Source organism: Aureococcus anophagefferens (genome assembly GCF_000186865.1).
Source record: "Aureococcus anophagefferens unplaced genomic scaffold AURANscaffold_62, whole genome shotgun sequence".
In the NCBI taxonomy this organism is placed as follows: Eukaryota; class Pelagophyceae; order Pelagomonadales; family Pelagomonadaceae; genus Aureococcus; species Aureococcus anophagefferens.
Window position 1 is genome coordinate 93,963 of NW_008705615.1, and position 14,544 is coordinate 108,506.

The 14,544-nt window shown below is 47.8% G+C and overlaps 5 protein-coding genes across 5 annotated transcripts in view; 4 read left to right on the top strand and 1 right to left on the bottom strand.

Moving 5' to 3' along the window:
- Window positions 1-2,102, top strand: part of AURANDRAFT_68075 (hypothetical protein) — a gene marked incomplete at both ends in the record, with an annotated part of 11,867 nt that extends 9,765 nt beyond the window's left edge. Inside the window, 3 exons of the mRNA XM_009043684.1 lie at window positions 154-354; window positions 523-588; window positions 624-2,102. Coding sequence (XP_009041932.1) covers window positions 154-354; window positions 523-588; window positions 624-2,102 — 1,746 coding nt within the window. The remainder of the gene's footprint in view (window positions 1-153; window positions 355-522; window positions 589-623) is intronic.
- An 859-nt stretch (window positions 2,103-2,961) lies between these two features.
- On the top strand, window positions 2,962-4,674 carry AURANDRAFT_68076 (hypothetical protein; the record flags this gene model as incomplete). Its single annotated transcript, XM_009043685.1, has 4 exons — window positions 2,962-3,057; window positions 3,113-3,397; window positions 3,565-4,128; window positions 4,183-4,674. 4 exons carry the CDS (start codon window positions 2,962-2,964, stop codon window positions 4,672-4,674), a joined length of 1,437 nt encoding a protein of 478 aa, XP_009041933.1.
- A 1,810-nt stretch (window positions 4,675-6,484) lies between these two features.
- On the top strand, window positions 6,485-6,982 carry AURANDRAFT_34120 (hypothetical protein; the record flags this gene model as incomplete). The annotated part of the gene is made up of 1 exon (XM_009043686.1): window positions 6,485-6,982. One exon carries the CDS (start codon window positions 6,485-6,487, stop codon window positions 6,980-6,982), a length of 498 nt encoding a protein of 165 aa, XP_009041934.1.
- Window positions 6,983-8,340: 1,358 nt separating this feature from the next.
- On the top strand, window positions 8,341-13,693 carry AURANDRAFT_72744 (expressed protein; the record flags this gene model as incomplete). The annotated part of the gene is made up of 12 exons (XM_009043687.1): window positions 8,341-8,764; window positions 8,801-9,715; window positions 9,752-10,345; window positions 11,222-11,458; window positions 11,564-11,668; window positions 11,709-11,780; window positions 11,941-11,984; window positions 12,197-12,261; window positions 12,390-12,507; window positions 12,553-12,640; window positions 13,339-13,459; window positions 13,525-13,693. 12 exons carry the CDS (start codon window positions 8,392-8,394, stop codon window positions 13,691-13,693), a joined length of 2,901 nt encoding a protein of 966 aa, XP_009041935.1.
- Window positions 13,694-13,839: 146 nt separating this feature from the next.
- Window positions 13,840-14,544, bottom strand: part of AURANDRAFT_68079 (hypothetical protein) — a gene marked incomplete at both ends in the record, with an annotated part of 6,585 nt that continues 5,880 nt past the window's right edge. The window contains 2 exons of the mRNA XM_009043693.1: window positions 13,840-13,962; window positions 14,192-14,352. Of these exons, the coding sequence (XP_009041941.1) occupies window positions 13,840-13,962; window positions 14,192-14,352 (284 nt within the window). The remainder of the gene's footprint in view (window positions 13,963-14,191; window positions 14,353-14,544) is intronic.

Consider the following 14,544-nt stretch of genomic DNA (forward strand, 5'->3'; position numbering starts at 1 on the left):
CAAGCGCGCCGCGCCCTCGCGGGCGTCGGCGACCGAGCCCTGGAGGACGAGGTTCGTAGTTAACGGACGCGGCTTCTCCGTCGCAAACACCGTCACGCTGTCGCCGCGGCCCTTGCGAATCGAGATCTCGGCAATCTTGATGGCGTTGAGCAGGTCTACATCGTCGCCGGCGTCCTCGCGGTCCTGGAGGGAGACGCCCACGGAGAGGTCGTAGTCGCCGATGCGGCCCCTGACGACCGACGGATCGAATTTGCGGCGGACGAAGTTGATTGCGTCGGAGAACGCGAGCTGGATGCGCCCGTCGACCGTGTCCACTGCTGGGATCGTTGCATAATTCCGCATTATCGCGCGGCTGTGGGCCGATACAGACGCTCGAACCATAGCTTCGTCTTGAAAGGTTCTCGTTCCGTCCGAGGGTTAGAATGAGCTCTAGGACTAGGGTATGGTAATAACTAGGTAAGACTCCCTACTCTAGCCCGGAGGACTAATGGGATCGGAGGCTCTCCACCTCCAACCGCTTAGGTTAGAAGTCTCTCTATCTCTCTATTCGATGATAAGATAAAGCAAATTGAACCTATACGGACATTAGTGATTCGCCATATTAATCAGTTCGCACCTCGAAGGTTTCCATGAGAGCATATCTGAGCATTGTCTTACTGTCGTTTTGCACATCTTTTGGCTGGGGCTGTTCCCACTACAAGCTTGAACTTTTTGATTACACCGGAGACGGTTGGTCTGGTAATCAGTATCACTTTGTGGACGAGTTGGGCAATACCATTATCTCTGGCACGTTGACTCTCGCGGATGGATCTTTCAGCGAGAGGTATGTTTGCGCTGATGATGGCTGCTATCGTGTCAAGGTCGGGGGTAACCCGTATGGAAATCTGGATCAAATTGACTGGACTCTGACCATGATCGAAGACCCCTTCGATACAGTATCAGGCACTGCATATGGTGAAATTACAGTCCAGCTGAGTGGAGGGAAAATTTTAGAGAATGCATGTTCACGGCCGCCCAGCTTGAGCAATGTTCCAACTCGGCATCCAACCTCGACACCAGGCCCAACTTTGACACCAGAACCGACGCCTAGAGCTACCACTTGCTACCATCTGGAATCTCTTAGCATACTGGGCAATGGATGGAACGATAATGTCCTTGATATCAAATCTGACTATTTATTCCTCACATACACCTTTGATGATGGGTTCTATAAGGAAGACAGTGTCTGCATTGATGATGGATGCTACGATTTTCGCTTTGGAGGGGGGTCCCAACTAGATGCTGCGGGGTTTCGCTTCGTTTTTGATGACAAATTTTATGGAGAAGTCCCGACATCAGGGCTCATTGGTCTATCGCAAGGAGCCGTGTCCATGGGGCAATGTACCTCACAGCCTTCTCTCAGCACACCGCCCTCAATTTCGCCAAACCCGTCACCTAGTCCGAGCGTTTCTAAAAGCCCGACAGTGACCTTTACGCCCACAAACACTCATAGCCCAAGTGTGGATGCGTGTAAGCCCGAGTGTTATCACAATACCTGCTTTGATCTGATCTTGGCATATGAAGACACCACATGCGAGAATCTCCAAGAACTTGGGTGCACATGTGCCAACTGTCGTTGCCCGGACCCCCGTCCGACGAGTGTCCCCTCGGCGAGCTTAAAGCCCACTTTGACCAAGACTCCAACAGCAGCCCCCACGACAGCAACGCCAACAACGCCGAAACCCAGTCTGATGCCCCATGCTCGACCGCCAAACCTTGATTCCATCAGTACAGATGATACTGATGATGAGATGCTCTTATCGTCAGAAGAGGGGCTCCTGATTGTCTTTTGCATTGCCTTTGTCAGCGTTAGCCTTGGACTGTGTTTGAGGGATCTGAAACACAAGAGAGACAGCGCGAGAGAAGTAGAGATACACGCACATCAAGCAGGTATCGTTAACGCATCTGCGAAGCACACCGTAGAGCAGAGAAAGAATACTTGCTCTGCGCCAGAACTCGTTAATGCCACCGAAACTCATATAAACACGGCTCCGGAGAAGCAAAACAGCTCCCTTCCTGTAGCAAACATCAAAGAAGATGTCATCGAGTTCTCTTATATTTGATGTAGCACAGTGCTGCTTTGACGTATTTGTATCCCATTAGACGCACAGATAGCCTATCAGCCGAACTCGGGGAACATACCAAGTCCATGACGATGGAGCATATGTCACATGATGAGCTTCCCACAGGTCTGTCAAAAATGCACCCGTCCTCAATATGAGTACATTTCGCAGCAGCGGTGAATGCATTTCCCAGCAGCGTTTTTACGCCCCTAGCGCGGAGGTTTTGGCGCTCCTCGGCGACTTTGCGAACATCTTTCTCGGCCAAATTCGCTAAATTAATTCCCCCGGCAAGAGTGTAAGACACTGCATATAAAATCGCGGGCGCTTACTAATCCACGGCGGGAACGCAACTTTAGCTCATTGAGCCTATAATGAATAGGAGCATGCTAGATGAGTATAAGTTTACAATAGAATTTCAATTCTCAAAGTCTCCAGAGTCTCTTGTGGAGATAAAAGACGCGCTTATGTTCGCTGACCGGTCACAACGGTTCCCGCTCAGGGTCAGGAATCTTGCCCAAACGCCTCTGAAAGAACAATATCATCACCCAAGCTTCTTTTTCTTAGCGAGAGCTCGCGTCCAGTTTTGTATGACTCCGCGCTGTTGGCCGAAGAGCCTCATGTGCTAATGAGTAGTTTAATTCCCGTTGCCGTTCGAGCCATGTACGTGTTGTTTGCAATGCTGTCAAACGAGATGTAAGGGTGAACGTCAAACCTCCGCGGGGGCGCTACTTGCTAGCTATTCGCAGATTACCTGCGCCGCTTGCGCCCCACATGAGCCTGGGGTAGTTTATGGACGTCAAAGCGCCGCGCACGTTTTGTCCTAGGAGCGGTGCCGCAGACGGCTCGAGGTTCGAGGAACATGGCGACGCCAAGTAGTAACAGGATAGGAAGCGGCGTGAAGAGCGTGTCCCTTCGGGCGCTAGCCATTAACCCGGGTAATCAAAGGACAATCAAGGTGTCCATGTGATCAAGCTTACTAAATATGGATACAAACGAGTCTATTACAACAGGGAACAACAGGGCGAGTGAATTTACAAACGCTTCCATCGTGCAAGCTCGTAACTCGAGTCAAGATCAGCCTAGATACGAAAGCTGTGACGACGGATTATTCAAGACATACCATCGAGGATTGTGCGCCACTTTCTCAGATTCTCTTGAATGCTGTCAAAATTACCGTGTCTTGGGATATTGTGAAACACGGTTTAACCCGGGTGGATCCTTGGATGGATATTGTTCCCAATCGTGTGGGTTTTGTGAGGGTGTCGGAGATACGGATCTGGAAGGCATGGGTAGAGGTGTGAGGTACGACGCAGCCAAATCCAACCCACGTTTATTTTGTTTAATAGCATTTGCTATCATTTTTGTTGCCGCTGGTTGCATGTTACTGGCCTGGGGTATTTTTGTAGCAAAGAAAAAAACCACACGTGAACCAAAGATGCTGGCGTGGTTGAAGCTACGACAGGTTTCCAGAGGATTCATTCGCCTTGCATTCTTTATTTCAGCTTTTTTATTATTTCTCATTGCTGGCACTGGTGTTTCTGTGTTCGATTTTAGTTCCCCTGACATCTTCGTGTCGCCCGTCAGTATAACTAGATTCAGTGTCGAGACAACGATTGCCAGGACTGTGATAAGCGTAGAATATTCACTCTACATGAAAATTGAAGAAGTCTTCATGCATGTCGCTGCCGAACTTCAAAATATTGAAATAAATGTCTATTACAATCACCATGGTGCGAAGCGCAGTATCGGTTTCACTAAGATCCCTACTACGACAATTGAGACTGGTGAAATCTCTTACGTCGGAGGAGTCCTGATTGCGCCCATCACGCTTGATCCTGCCTGGGCCTCTTGGTTCCTAGAAGACCTCGATGCTGGCATCTTGCAATTGCAAATCGGACCGGAGGACCTTGTTATGGATCTTTACACTCGCGATTCCATCTTCCAATGGGTCTCTGGCATAAATCAACAGCAAATTGCCTACAGTTATGGCTGCCGTGTTGCACTTTATACGAGGCCAAGAGAGGCCGTGAGGCAAGGAGTCCACCAGAAATATACCTCTCACTTGAGTGACTTTCGATAGGTACTAAGCTCGCCCACGGCAGCGCCAAGTAGCACACACAGTATAAGTAGGACGAATGAAAGTGCGTCTGCGGTTAGTGTTGGCTCTACATCTCAACCGGTCGAATCATATCTTAGCAAAACTATCGCAGGGGTCGCGCATGCTGCCACTGGAGGAAGGATCGGATATGACCCAATTCAGGAGGAACTTACCAACATACTCGGACACGGCTACGACCAAGAGTGTTCTCCCTTGCCAGACCAATCCATCGACATGAGCAGAATTTCAGTCGTTGCAAATGGTTGTCTATTTGTGGCATGCCTTGCAGGTTTAGCGAGTTGCATCCAACTGGTTATTTTAAGGAGGTTGTACAGAAGGACCTTTGATTGTATTGACGTAAAAAACTGCGATCGTATTGACGCAGAAAAAATTCTAGGCTGTGTGGAATTATCAGTGTTGGACGAGTCATCGGTCTTCCATGATCTAGGAGCTTCACATGTCGAGCTGCACTAGCAGCTTCAGCGCTGGCATATCCGGTCGAGCAGCCAAATTCCAACCCTCAGTAACCGTCACGCCTGGGCGATGGATTCCCCTTGAGTTTTGTTTTTCTATGCCGAAATTCTATTGTCGTTTTATAGTTATAGAGCAGATGCGCAGCTTAAAAAGATTCAACAACAATTTTGGTCATTTTTTTTCATTGGGTTTCATTCTCACAAAAACCGACGAAAATTTGTTGTCTATTTTTTCTATGAAAATGCCGTTCGGCCAGCCCTATCCTAAGGTAAAAGTAGCTTTCTAGGAGAAGATTTTCCTGTGGCATTCTGCGCGTAGGGCTCGTAGCCCCAGTCGCAGCCCGCCGTCAGCGCCTCCACGTTCGGCCCGGGCCAGTTGCGCACCTGGCCGTCGGGCTGGCCCCACTTCGTGCTCTTGTCAAAGGCTGGCAGCTTAGCCGGGGGAACAGCGCGCTGTGAGTGTACAGGTCGGGTTCGAGACCAGGTTCGCGTGCTCACCCAGCTCCCGGTCGTGGCGAGAGCCGCCACGCCCGACTCGCTGCGGGGGAGCAGAGAGGTTCCCCCAACGTTCCCCCAACCGGGGAGTTTCACCTGACTTGCAGTCAGGCATTTTCGCGCTACGGAGAGCGTTTAGCGCATAGGAGATGGTAACATTTCCCAACCACCTAGGAGGCGGTTCACTAGGATACCCGTAACGCAGTCTCACTCTGGTCTGGGTTATGGGCCCACTTCCGCGCTGTGAGCCACCGCGCTACACCTGCTAGCTGTGCGCAGCTACACCGCTGCAGGCCTGCGCGCAGGGCGCGCCGCCCGCAGCAGATCCACCGCTCGCGAGCGGCGGATAACCCCTGGAACCAGAGCGCGCGCCGCCGCACGAAGGACGGCGGCGCCTCCGTCGTCGCCTCCTGCGACTGGTGGCCCGCGGTCCTACCGCGCCAACCTGGCCAACGGACCGCTCCTGCCGCCCGCCTCCCTATGAAAGGCTGATGATGATGCTGATGATGATGCTGATGATGTTGTATGAAAGGCTGATGATGATGTCAGTGTTGATGGTGTTGATGTAAGTGTTGAGAAAACTCAACGGAAGTGAAAATGACTGGCTATTAGAGCAGGAAGCCACATATTTTAGGGCGAGGAAACTCCGCCGATTCCCGCTCTCCGGCCTCCTGTCCGGCCTCACGACGGCGCGCCTACAGGGCGCGCCGCACCGCCGTTCCTTCCCGGCACGGTGCCGTGGCACCCGCCCGCCTCCCTGCACGCTGCGGCGTGCACATTCTCATTCCCCGGCCTGGCTTCGCAGTCCCCGCTCCGCCTTCCCGGCCGCGGCGGGGGAGCAGAGGAGCCAGGATACCCCCTAAAAAAGATAGGACACACTTTTTAGTCATTTTTTTCGTAAACTCAAAAAACGACGTAAAAAGAGTGTCCTACCGTTTTTTCTCTGAAAAAAACCGTTTGGTGTAACCCGCAAAGGCAAATAAATCGGCCTTCGCGAGCCTATAACCCGCATCAACTTTACTTCAAGTTGAGGCTGTAACCCGCACTCGGCCGATCCCTAAATCCGAACCCTCAAAATTTTTTTATGACGCGCGCGTGATAGTGTGATGGTCCGCGGTGATTGGGGAAGGTGTTAGTGATTGGGGCATCGGCACGACAGTGTCGTTTGAAGCACAGCATGATGCTGAGAAACTTCATAACATGCTTCCAATGTTGTATTCAATATGTCTTTTTTCAATCTTGATGAAATATGACAACACCCCTCAAATGCTAATTTTAATATGGTATAAGGAATACTCTATATTAAGAGGTATAATATGGAGCAGTGGAAAACTATTGAGGAATATCCTAATTACAAAATTTCAAGTTTTGGTAATATTAAAACAAAAACCCAAAATAGAAGTATGTGTTTTGACAAAGATGGTTATTTGCAAGTAAATTTAAGTAAATCAGGTGTAAGAAAAACTGTTCGTGTTCACAGACTTGTAGCTTTAGCATTTATTGAGAACACCGATAATAAACCATTTGTTGATCACATTGATCGCGACAGAACAAACAATAATATTTCAAATTTGCGATGGGCAACTAAATCTGAAAATCAAGCAAATCAAACTAAGTATTCAAATAATACATCAGGTTTTAAAGGTGTTTCTATTGATAAACGCAATGGAAAATATAAAGCAGCAATTACAATCCAAAGTAAGAAAAAGTTTCTTGGTTATTTCAAAACAGCTGAAGAAACATCAGCAGTTTATGAGGAAAAAGCCAAAGAATTACGTGGTGATTTCTATTGTGACACAAATGTAAAAAAATGATACCTGTTGAAAAATGAGTATAAGGACAAAATAATATATATATATTAATTAATATGATTACATTGAATGATGAAAACACACCAATTTACAAATTACTTGGATTACTGGACGGTCGCAGTAAAGTGCCAAAATTCAAGAAGACCATTTTCAAGAAAAATGGGGAACTACGTAAAAAGTTCCAAGATAAAGTTGATGAATACCAAAGTAATCAACGACGAGTAAGACGCCGTCAGCGTCTCATTCAAAATTCAAATGTGAATGGTGTTGAACAACCAAGTGGAAATTCAACTGTGCGTATCATTCAATATACAGGTGAGTTTGAACGCGACCATGATACATTTGCCCGTAATCTTATCAATATCATCAACAGTGAATACAGGAATGCTTATCGAGTAATTGTAACAGAGCCTTACAGTGATCATTCAGGATCTGCATCAACAAAGGTTCTACAAGAGGCTTTTACTGAAGAACATTATTGGAAGTTGATTGATGATTTGAGAAAGTATGGAGAAACAGATTTGAGCTCTCTTGTTTACACCGTCATGTATTATGATGTTCCAACGGGTGGAAGTGGCGAGTTTCTACCAAAGTGGTTTTGACTTTGGAGTATTGAGATTGAGTTTACTTTCCAGTTTCAGTTTATCTTTAGCCAGTTCTTTAGATTTCTGAGCCAAGTTGTCCCTCATAGTCAAAGACTTCTTCAGTTGAGTGGTGGCTTTAGCAAATTTGATATTCAGTTCATTGCTTTGAGTTTGATACTGATTGAATTCATCTTCATCATCCATATTGAACAGCTTCAATTTCCCAATCTGCTTTTTGACTGATTTGATAGTGTTCTGGCATTTATCAACCCGTTCTGTAGCACTTTTTAGTTTATCAGTGGTGGTCTCTATGTCTCCAATGACTTTCTTTAGATCAGATTTCATTCCAGCATCGCGAGATCTCTTCAATCCAGACGCGAGTTTCATAGCAACCGGTTTGATCTTTGATAAAACACTTTCAACATCGTCAGCATCAGATGCTTCATAGTCGTTAACCTCAGCCTCCCATAACATCTCCAAACGAAGTCCATTTCCAGCATCAGCCTTGTTTACGACGAGTGCTCGTTTAGCCAAGTGCTCAATCGATATGCCGGCACGAAGTAGTGCTAAACAGAACTTGTTATTCGTCTGGAACTTATATTCCACGTCCTTCAGCCGTTCTGTGAGATGGAAGAGGCACTCGAAAAGCTCCTTCTGTGACATGCCTTTAAAGGCATGCTTTATCGTTGCCATCGTGGCTTTTCCCGTAATTATCGGGAACTAAAGAACTTTCTTCAGAATTCTCTTTATCGCTCTCTTTAGTTCTTGGAACACTCTTTATCGCCCGTCACCGGGCTCTCTATCACAGATGCCAAACACACATCTCAAATGGAGTTTTGCAATGAGCCTACCGAGCATACCGAGCCTACCGAACCTCAGCCCGACCCCTTTGATAAGATTAACACAATCTTGGACTGTCTCGAGTGTGGTAATAAGTTCTGTCATTGGCAAACGATCACGACGTTCAGTGAGGATAAACTGAATTTACTTCCCGATGAGTTCTATCACTATGACAGTGATAAGTGCTATGAGACTGCACAGCAGTATTGCATTCCTTGTGCTACAAAGCTTATAGCTGAAGCGGAAGCGGACGCGGAAGCGGAGCGCGTCAAAGCGGAAGCGGAAGCGGAATGCGTCAAGGAAGCGGAACGCGTCAAAGCGGAAGCTGAGGCTAAACTATGCTCTTGTGATTTCTGTGAAGGTAAGCCTGTTGGAACTGATGAATTCCCATACACAGGTTGCATTAAAGAAGTTGAAAAAGACACTGCGCAAGTGGAACAAGACAGTGAAGAGGACAGTGAAGATGATGTTTCTTGCTATTGGAAACAGGGAGCTTTAAAGCATGTTGATCGCATGCAGGCTGAAATAGACCTTCCTGACAATATGAGTGATCATGACGCTTTTGCGGAGTGGTTGAAAAACTCAGGCTTGGAATTGGACCACGCTCCAAATGAAGACCAACTTACTTACCTAAATCTAATATGGTCCGAGGAAACTGGAGTTACAGAAGAGGGCAACCTTGGTTTTCAGGGGTATTTATGTTTCTTGGACCGCGACCTTACCCAAGTTGATGATAAACTGATTGGTGGCTTACAAGAATTGGAAAGCGGCTTTAGTCATCTTGAAATGTGTCAAGAAGCTAATGATATCAACAACAAGATGAAGCAAGGCTCATTTGATCTAAACACTTGGCTCGATGAAATTAAAGACAGTGATGAAAACTCTAAAGACAGTGAAGCGGAAGCGGAAGCGGAAGCGGAAGCGAAAGCGAAGGCTGTCAAACACCCTTGTTGTGATGATATTGACGAATATGCTTGGTTCAAGAAGGGTAAAACAAAAGAGGAATTAGAATACAATGAGGTTAATTTTCATCATAATACAATCTATGAGAGACTTCCTCGCTATTATTTGACTAATGAGATAATTGATGAACAAATACCGCATCCAGCATCTATTAACGAGGAGGGTGAAATTGTCCCTTTTGATGATATTATTGTAACTTGGGATGTAGTAATGAATTTTGATTTTTACGATAGAACCGAACATCTTGGGAAATACCAGCACTTTTTCCACGAAGCGGAGGCGGAAGCGGCAGCGGTGCGCGTCAAAGCGGAAGCTGAGGCTGAACTATGCCCTTGTGATTTCTGTGAAGGTAAGCCTGTTGGAACTGATGAATTCCCATACAAAGGTTGCATCAAAGAAGTTGAAAAAGACAGTGAAGAGGAAGCAAAAATCATCAAACGCTTGGAAGATGTGCTCATGGATAAATTGAATCTCAAACCCTTGGAAGTGCAATTTCTTCCTCTATCTGACATTCTTGAAACGATGAGTGATACAGACGAAATTATCAACTACGTTCGAGAAAACTTCCTCACTAAATCAGGAAAGTTCTCACCTTATCTTATTTGTGATGAAAACTCTAAAGACAGTGAAGAAACCTCTCAAGAACTTCCTGACAATATGAGTGGTCATGGCGCTTTTGCGGAGTGGTTTGATAAAAATATCAAAAGCGTGGAAGACTGCGAGAAAGAAGGACTCTGCTTTGTTGATGTAATGAAAGAATGGTGTAAGGAGAACAATCATGAATGGACAAGCCAAGGTGTCATTAATGGGAATGTTATGGATGAAAGCTCTAAAGACAGTGAAGACAGTGAAGACAGTGAAGAAGATGGTCCTGACTGTTGTATGTTCTGCGATAAACGCTTTGATTTCCAGTGGACTATCAACAAGAATCCAAAACTGTATAATTGGTATCTCTTTGAAGGACACGACGTTGATGAAGGTGATTTATGCTTTGACTGTTGTGAGAAGCATTACAATGAATGGAAAAAAACCAATTGCCCTGATATTTGAGGGGTGTTGTCATATTTCATCAAGATTGAAAAAAGACATATTGAATACAACATTGGAAACATGTTATGAAGTTTCTCAGCATCATGCTGTGCTTCAAACGACACTGTCGTGCCGATGCCCCAATCACTAACACCTTCCCCAATCACCGCGGACCATCACACTATCACGCGCGCGTCATAAAAAAATTTTGAGGGTTCGGATTTAGGGATCGGCCGAGTGCGGGTTACAGCCTCAACTTGAAGTAAAGTTGATGCGGGTTATAGGCTCGCGAAGGCCGATTTATTTGCCTTTGCGGGTTACACCAAACGGTTTTTTTCAGAGAAAAAACGGTAGGACACTCTTTTTACGTCGTTTTTTGAGTTTACGAAAAAAATGACTAAAAAGTGTGTCCTATCTTTTTTAGGATACCCGTAACGCAGTCTCACTCTGGTCTGCCTACTAGCTCATCTCAAACTCACCATAGCTCATCCGATTGGATTTGCGGAATCGTGAGAAGCAGGGCTTTGCAGCCATACGCTCGGGGCCATTCGTTGAAGAAACCTTGACAGCGCCTGCAGCTGGTGTCGACTTTAACTGGGGGGTTATAGAGAAATCGCACTGTATGACGTGATCATGTTCATGAAACTCTGCCTCCTTGCCTCCTTCGCCAGCGCCAAATACCGCTCCGGGACAAACATCCCGACAAGCAAGATGATCAAACTAAAACATGCGACGAAAAAATTTCCTCCGAAGCAACCTCCCTTACTAATGACGATTGAGACTGCGGGTCACTACTTGAATAAAAACAAGATTTCGAATAATGCAGGCGGCAAAAATGTGAGGGATGGTACATACCACTGTTCATATATACCACATTGGGGCCGCAAAGCGGAACCCTTTGATACTTCTGCTGACGGACTGTCCATTCATTTGTATTCGGAGTATGGGAAACAAGTAGGGAATCCCGCTGGCATTTTCTGCCCACCAAAAAAACTGCCCAACATGCGTACTCACGCGGTATCTTTGGGGACTGATTTCGATTCCGTCTTCCCCAACGGCGCCTGTAACATGCATGCCTTACTGCTGAACCTTCACCGGGCTAGAGTCGCCATTCTCTTCGGTCACAGTTTTAAGAATGACAATCTCGTAGGCTACTGGGGCGCCGTAGGTGCTGACTATGAATCATGGTGGGGAGATAAATTAAGTTTTGTTCTCGCTGATATCAATTTCTTGTGCACTGCAACTAGTATGATTCACATGCTCGAGAAGGATCGTCCATTTGAGTTGGTTACAAAAAAAGGATACTGGCGTAGGGGTGTCGAGTTTGTGGATAAGAGGAGAAACTACAAGCTTTGGGGTGTGTGCATTCTATACACTATGGTTTGGTCTTTGGTACCAATGTGCACGCTATACTTGACGCTTGAGTTTCTGCCCTATCTATTCCCTAATCAAGTTGCGATGATCAGAGGTCAAGAAAGAAAAAAATTGCCTTTAAAAGTACAACAAATCGTCATTCTGATGGAAATTACCCCAAATCTTGCGCAGGCTCTAGATTTATTTTTCGGAAATATGGCTTGGAGCGGATCGTTGTTTAAGAAAACAAATATGTATGGCATCTTTACACCATTTTTTGTGCATTGGAATTATGCTTTTAAAGTCCAGGGTCTTGCGACAACTATCTTGATGGCATTGATGTGGATGGGCGAGAGCACAGCTTCAAAAAGAATGACGACCGCCCGGCCCATCATGAAAGAAAGCCCCATCAAACTTTATGCTACACTATGGGTTACTTTTCTTGTAGATGCCCTTGCACATAGAGCGTTATCCTGGGGTCATGGAGTCTTTGCATGGCAACCTGATGTTGTTGTACTGATTATGGTTATCGTTCCAATCATAGCCTTGTGCTGCGCTGCCTTCTTCCAACTTCAGGCAGGAAAAGTCACTCAGACACTGCGCTCAGCAGGCGATGCAAACCCCGCGCTTGTTGCCTTCAGGCATAAAATGGTCGTGAACTTGGCTCGCAGTGGCGTATGGGACACTAGCTCTAGTGTTGTCACCATCGTTTTGGGAGCTAGCACATTTGGGGTGGCGCCCATAGGCTTAATTTTCACGGTAGCATCTATATCGACATTTCGATGTGTTGTATCCTACTACCAGGTGGTTTCTGTTGAACCAGCTGCTGCCGCAAAGGCTCGAAAAGAAGCTAAGTCAAGGATAGTGCAAAAGGCTCTTCCTTCGTCAATGAGTTCGATGTCATCATCATCTTCAATGTCATCTTCACCTTCATCGTTGTCATCATCGTCATCATCAGCTTCATCCATATCCTTTTCCACATCCTCGTCTTCATCTGCAAATACTGATGTGTCTACTGCTTGATTCTATCATTCTTCGGCGCGAGCTTTCCGATGATACACATGGGGAATCAGGGCAAGAGCTTATCCTGGCGCGAGAGTCTGTATTCCGCGCTAAGCTATGTTCCGGTGGAAAGCTGTGTTCCGGAGCGCTTTGTTTCGGCTGTACTGCGGGGTCTCGGCTGTGACGGCGTACTGGTGCACCCCTCAGACACTGTTAGCATATCCCGCCGGCGGGATATTATAACCTGGGCTTCAACCTCAGACCTTGTACTTCAACAGGGACCTCAACACAGCCGCTTGCCCTTCAAAAGGGACCTCAACACCGCCGCTCACGCCTCGCGGGGGACCTCTGACGCGCCGCCCACGCCTTAGGGGGCGCGACCAGTGCTTCCTCCTGCTCAAGGACAAGTACGAGCGCCACGCGACGGCGCTCGCCGCGAGGGAGCGGCGGGTGTAACGAATTCGAGAGAGTGATGTAGCGGGAATTGTCCCTTCAAGGTAGACTCTCGGACTACTGGTGGCGGCCCCACTACCAGATCGCAAGCTAGGGAAGGATATCAACAGATAGAGTCGTTACAACAAAATCTAGGTTTACGACGACACCCAAATAGAGACGATAACGTCGAGGAGGGCTCCCAACCGGAATCCTCAGTATCAGAGATGAATGAACGAGAGATGCTAGAACTGAATTTAAGTGTGGATGACCCACTGTAACCCGCCGCAGGCCGCGCTCGAAGCGACCGCAGCGATTGTCGACGCGATCATGACCTTATAGGCCACGCATCTGTCGCAATCCAGTCGTTATTGAGCAAGATCTGACACGGTACAGCCGCAGCGTTCGTCACGTCGCGCATCAACAACCGGCCGTTGGCCCGCGCGCGCCCCACGCCGTCGGACAAAAACTCGCGGAGGCGCGCACGTCGACATGTGCTCTCGGAAATTGAGCACCCCGCGGAGCACCCAAAAAAGTACGGGCTCTGGCAGCGGCGTAAAAGTTGGCGGACGTTCCCCATGCGCCAGCCAACCCGCTTTCGAAACTCTCTCTCTCTCCCCGCAATCTTTATTCGCTAAGGACGCTCGCGTCTATCGTCTAGGGCGGCTTAGACGATGGTGGGCGTTTAGCGTGGAATCGCTGCCCGAGGACCTCCGGTGGGCTTCGTGACCCACCCGCTGTGCTAGCTCGGCCCGCCCGGGGCGTTCGGGGCCCCGCGGGCTGCGGAAGGGCGCCCCGTGCCGGGGCATTCAGCGCTGCTCGCAGCGCCCCGCGCGCGGCGTCTTCGTGTCGCTGCAAACGTGCGATTTCGCTGCCTCTGGCGTGCTCGTTTGTGTTTTCCGAGAGTGTGGAGGTAGGGTTGGGGCGCGGGTTGCCGTTTTTTTTTCTTTCGTGCGTCATGTCTTCGCCCGCAAAGAAGTCGAAGGTCGTTTGGATCGGAGAAAGCTACCATCGAGACATGGCCGAAGCTACGGAACGTCTTGTGCGTATAATGAAGCAGCTGCGCGTGCGAGAAGCCTCCATCTGCTGCAGTAATAATGGGACCAAAAAAAGGAGTACGCCTCTTCCACCTTGTGGGTTCGATGCTCCTGAAAAATATGGGGATTTCGCCTACGAGTTTGGGTCGCACAACTTCAGGTTTTTGCAACGGATCTACGCTATTAGTGGTGGCAGATGCGGGTGCATCGGTGTGGATGGTGATCCGAACATGCGCCCGCATGTGCTCTGTTCGTTCCGTGACTTTTGGTTGTACAAACGTCATTACTTCAAGCGTTGTCCGCCCGGTGTTTGTGTTTTTGCTGG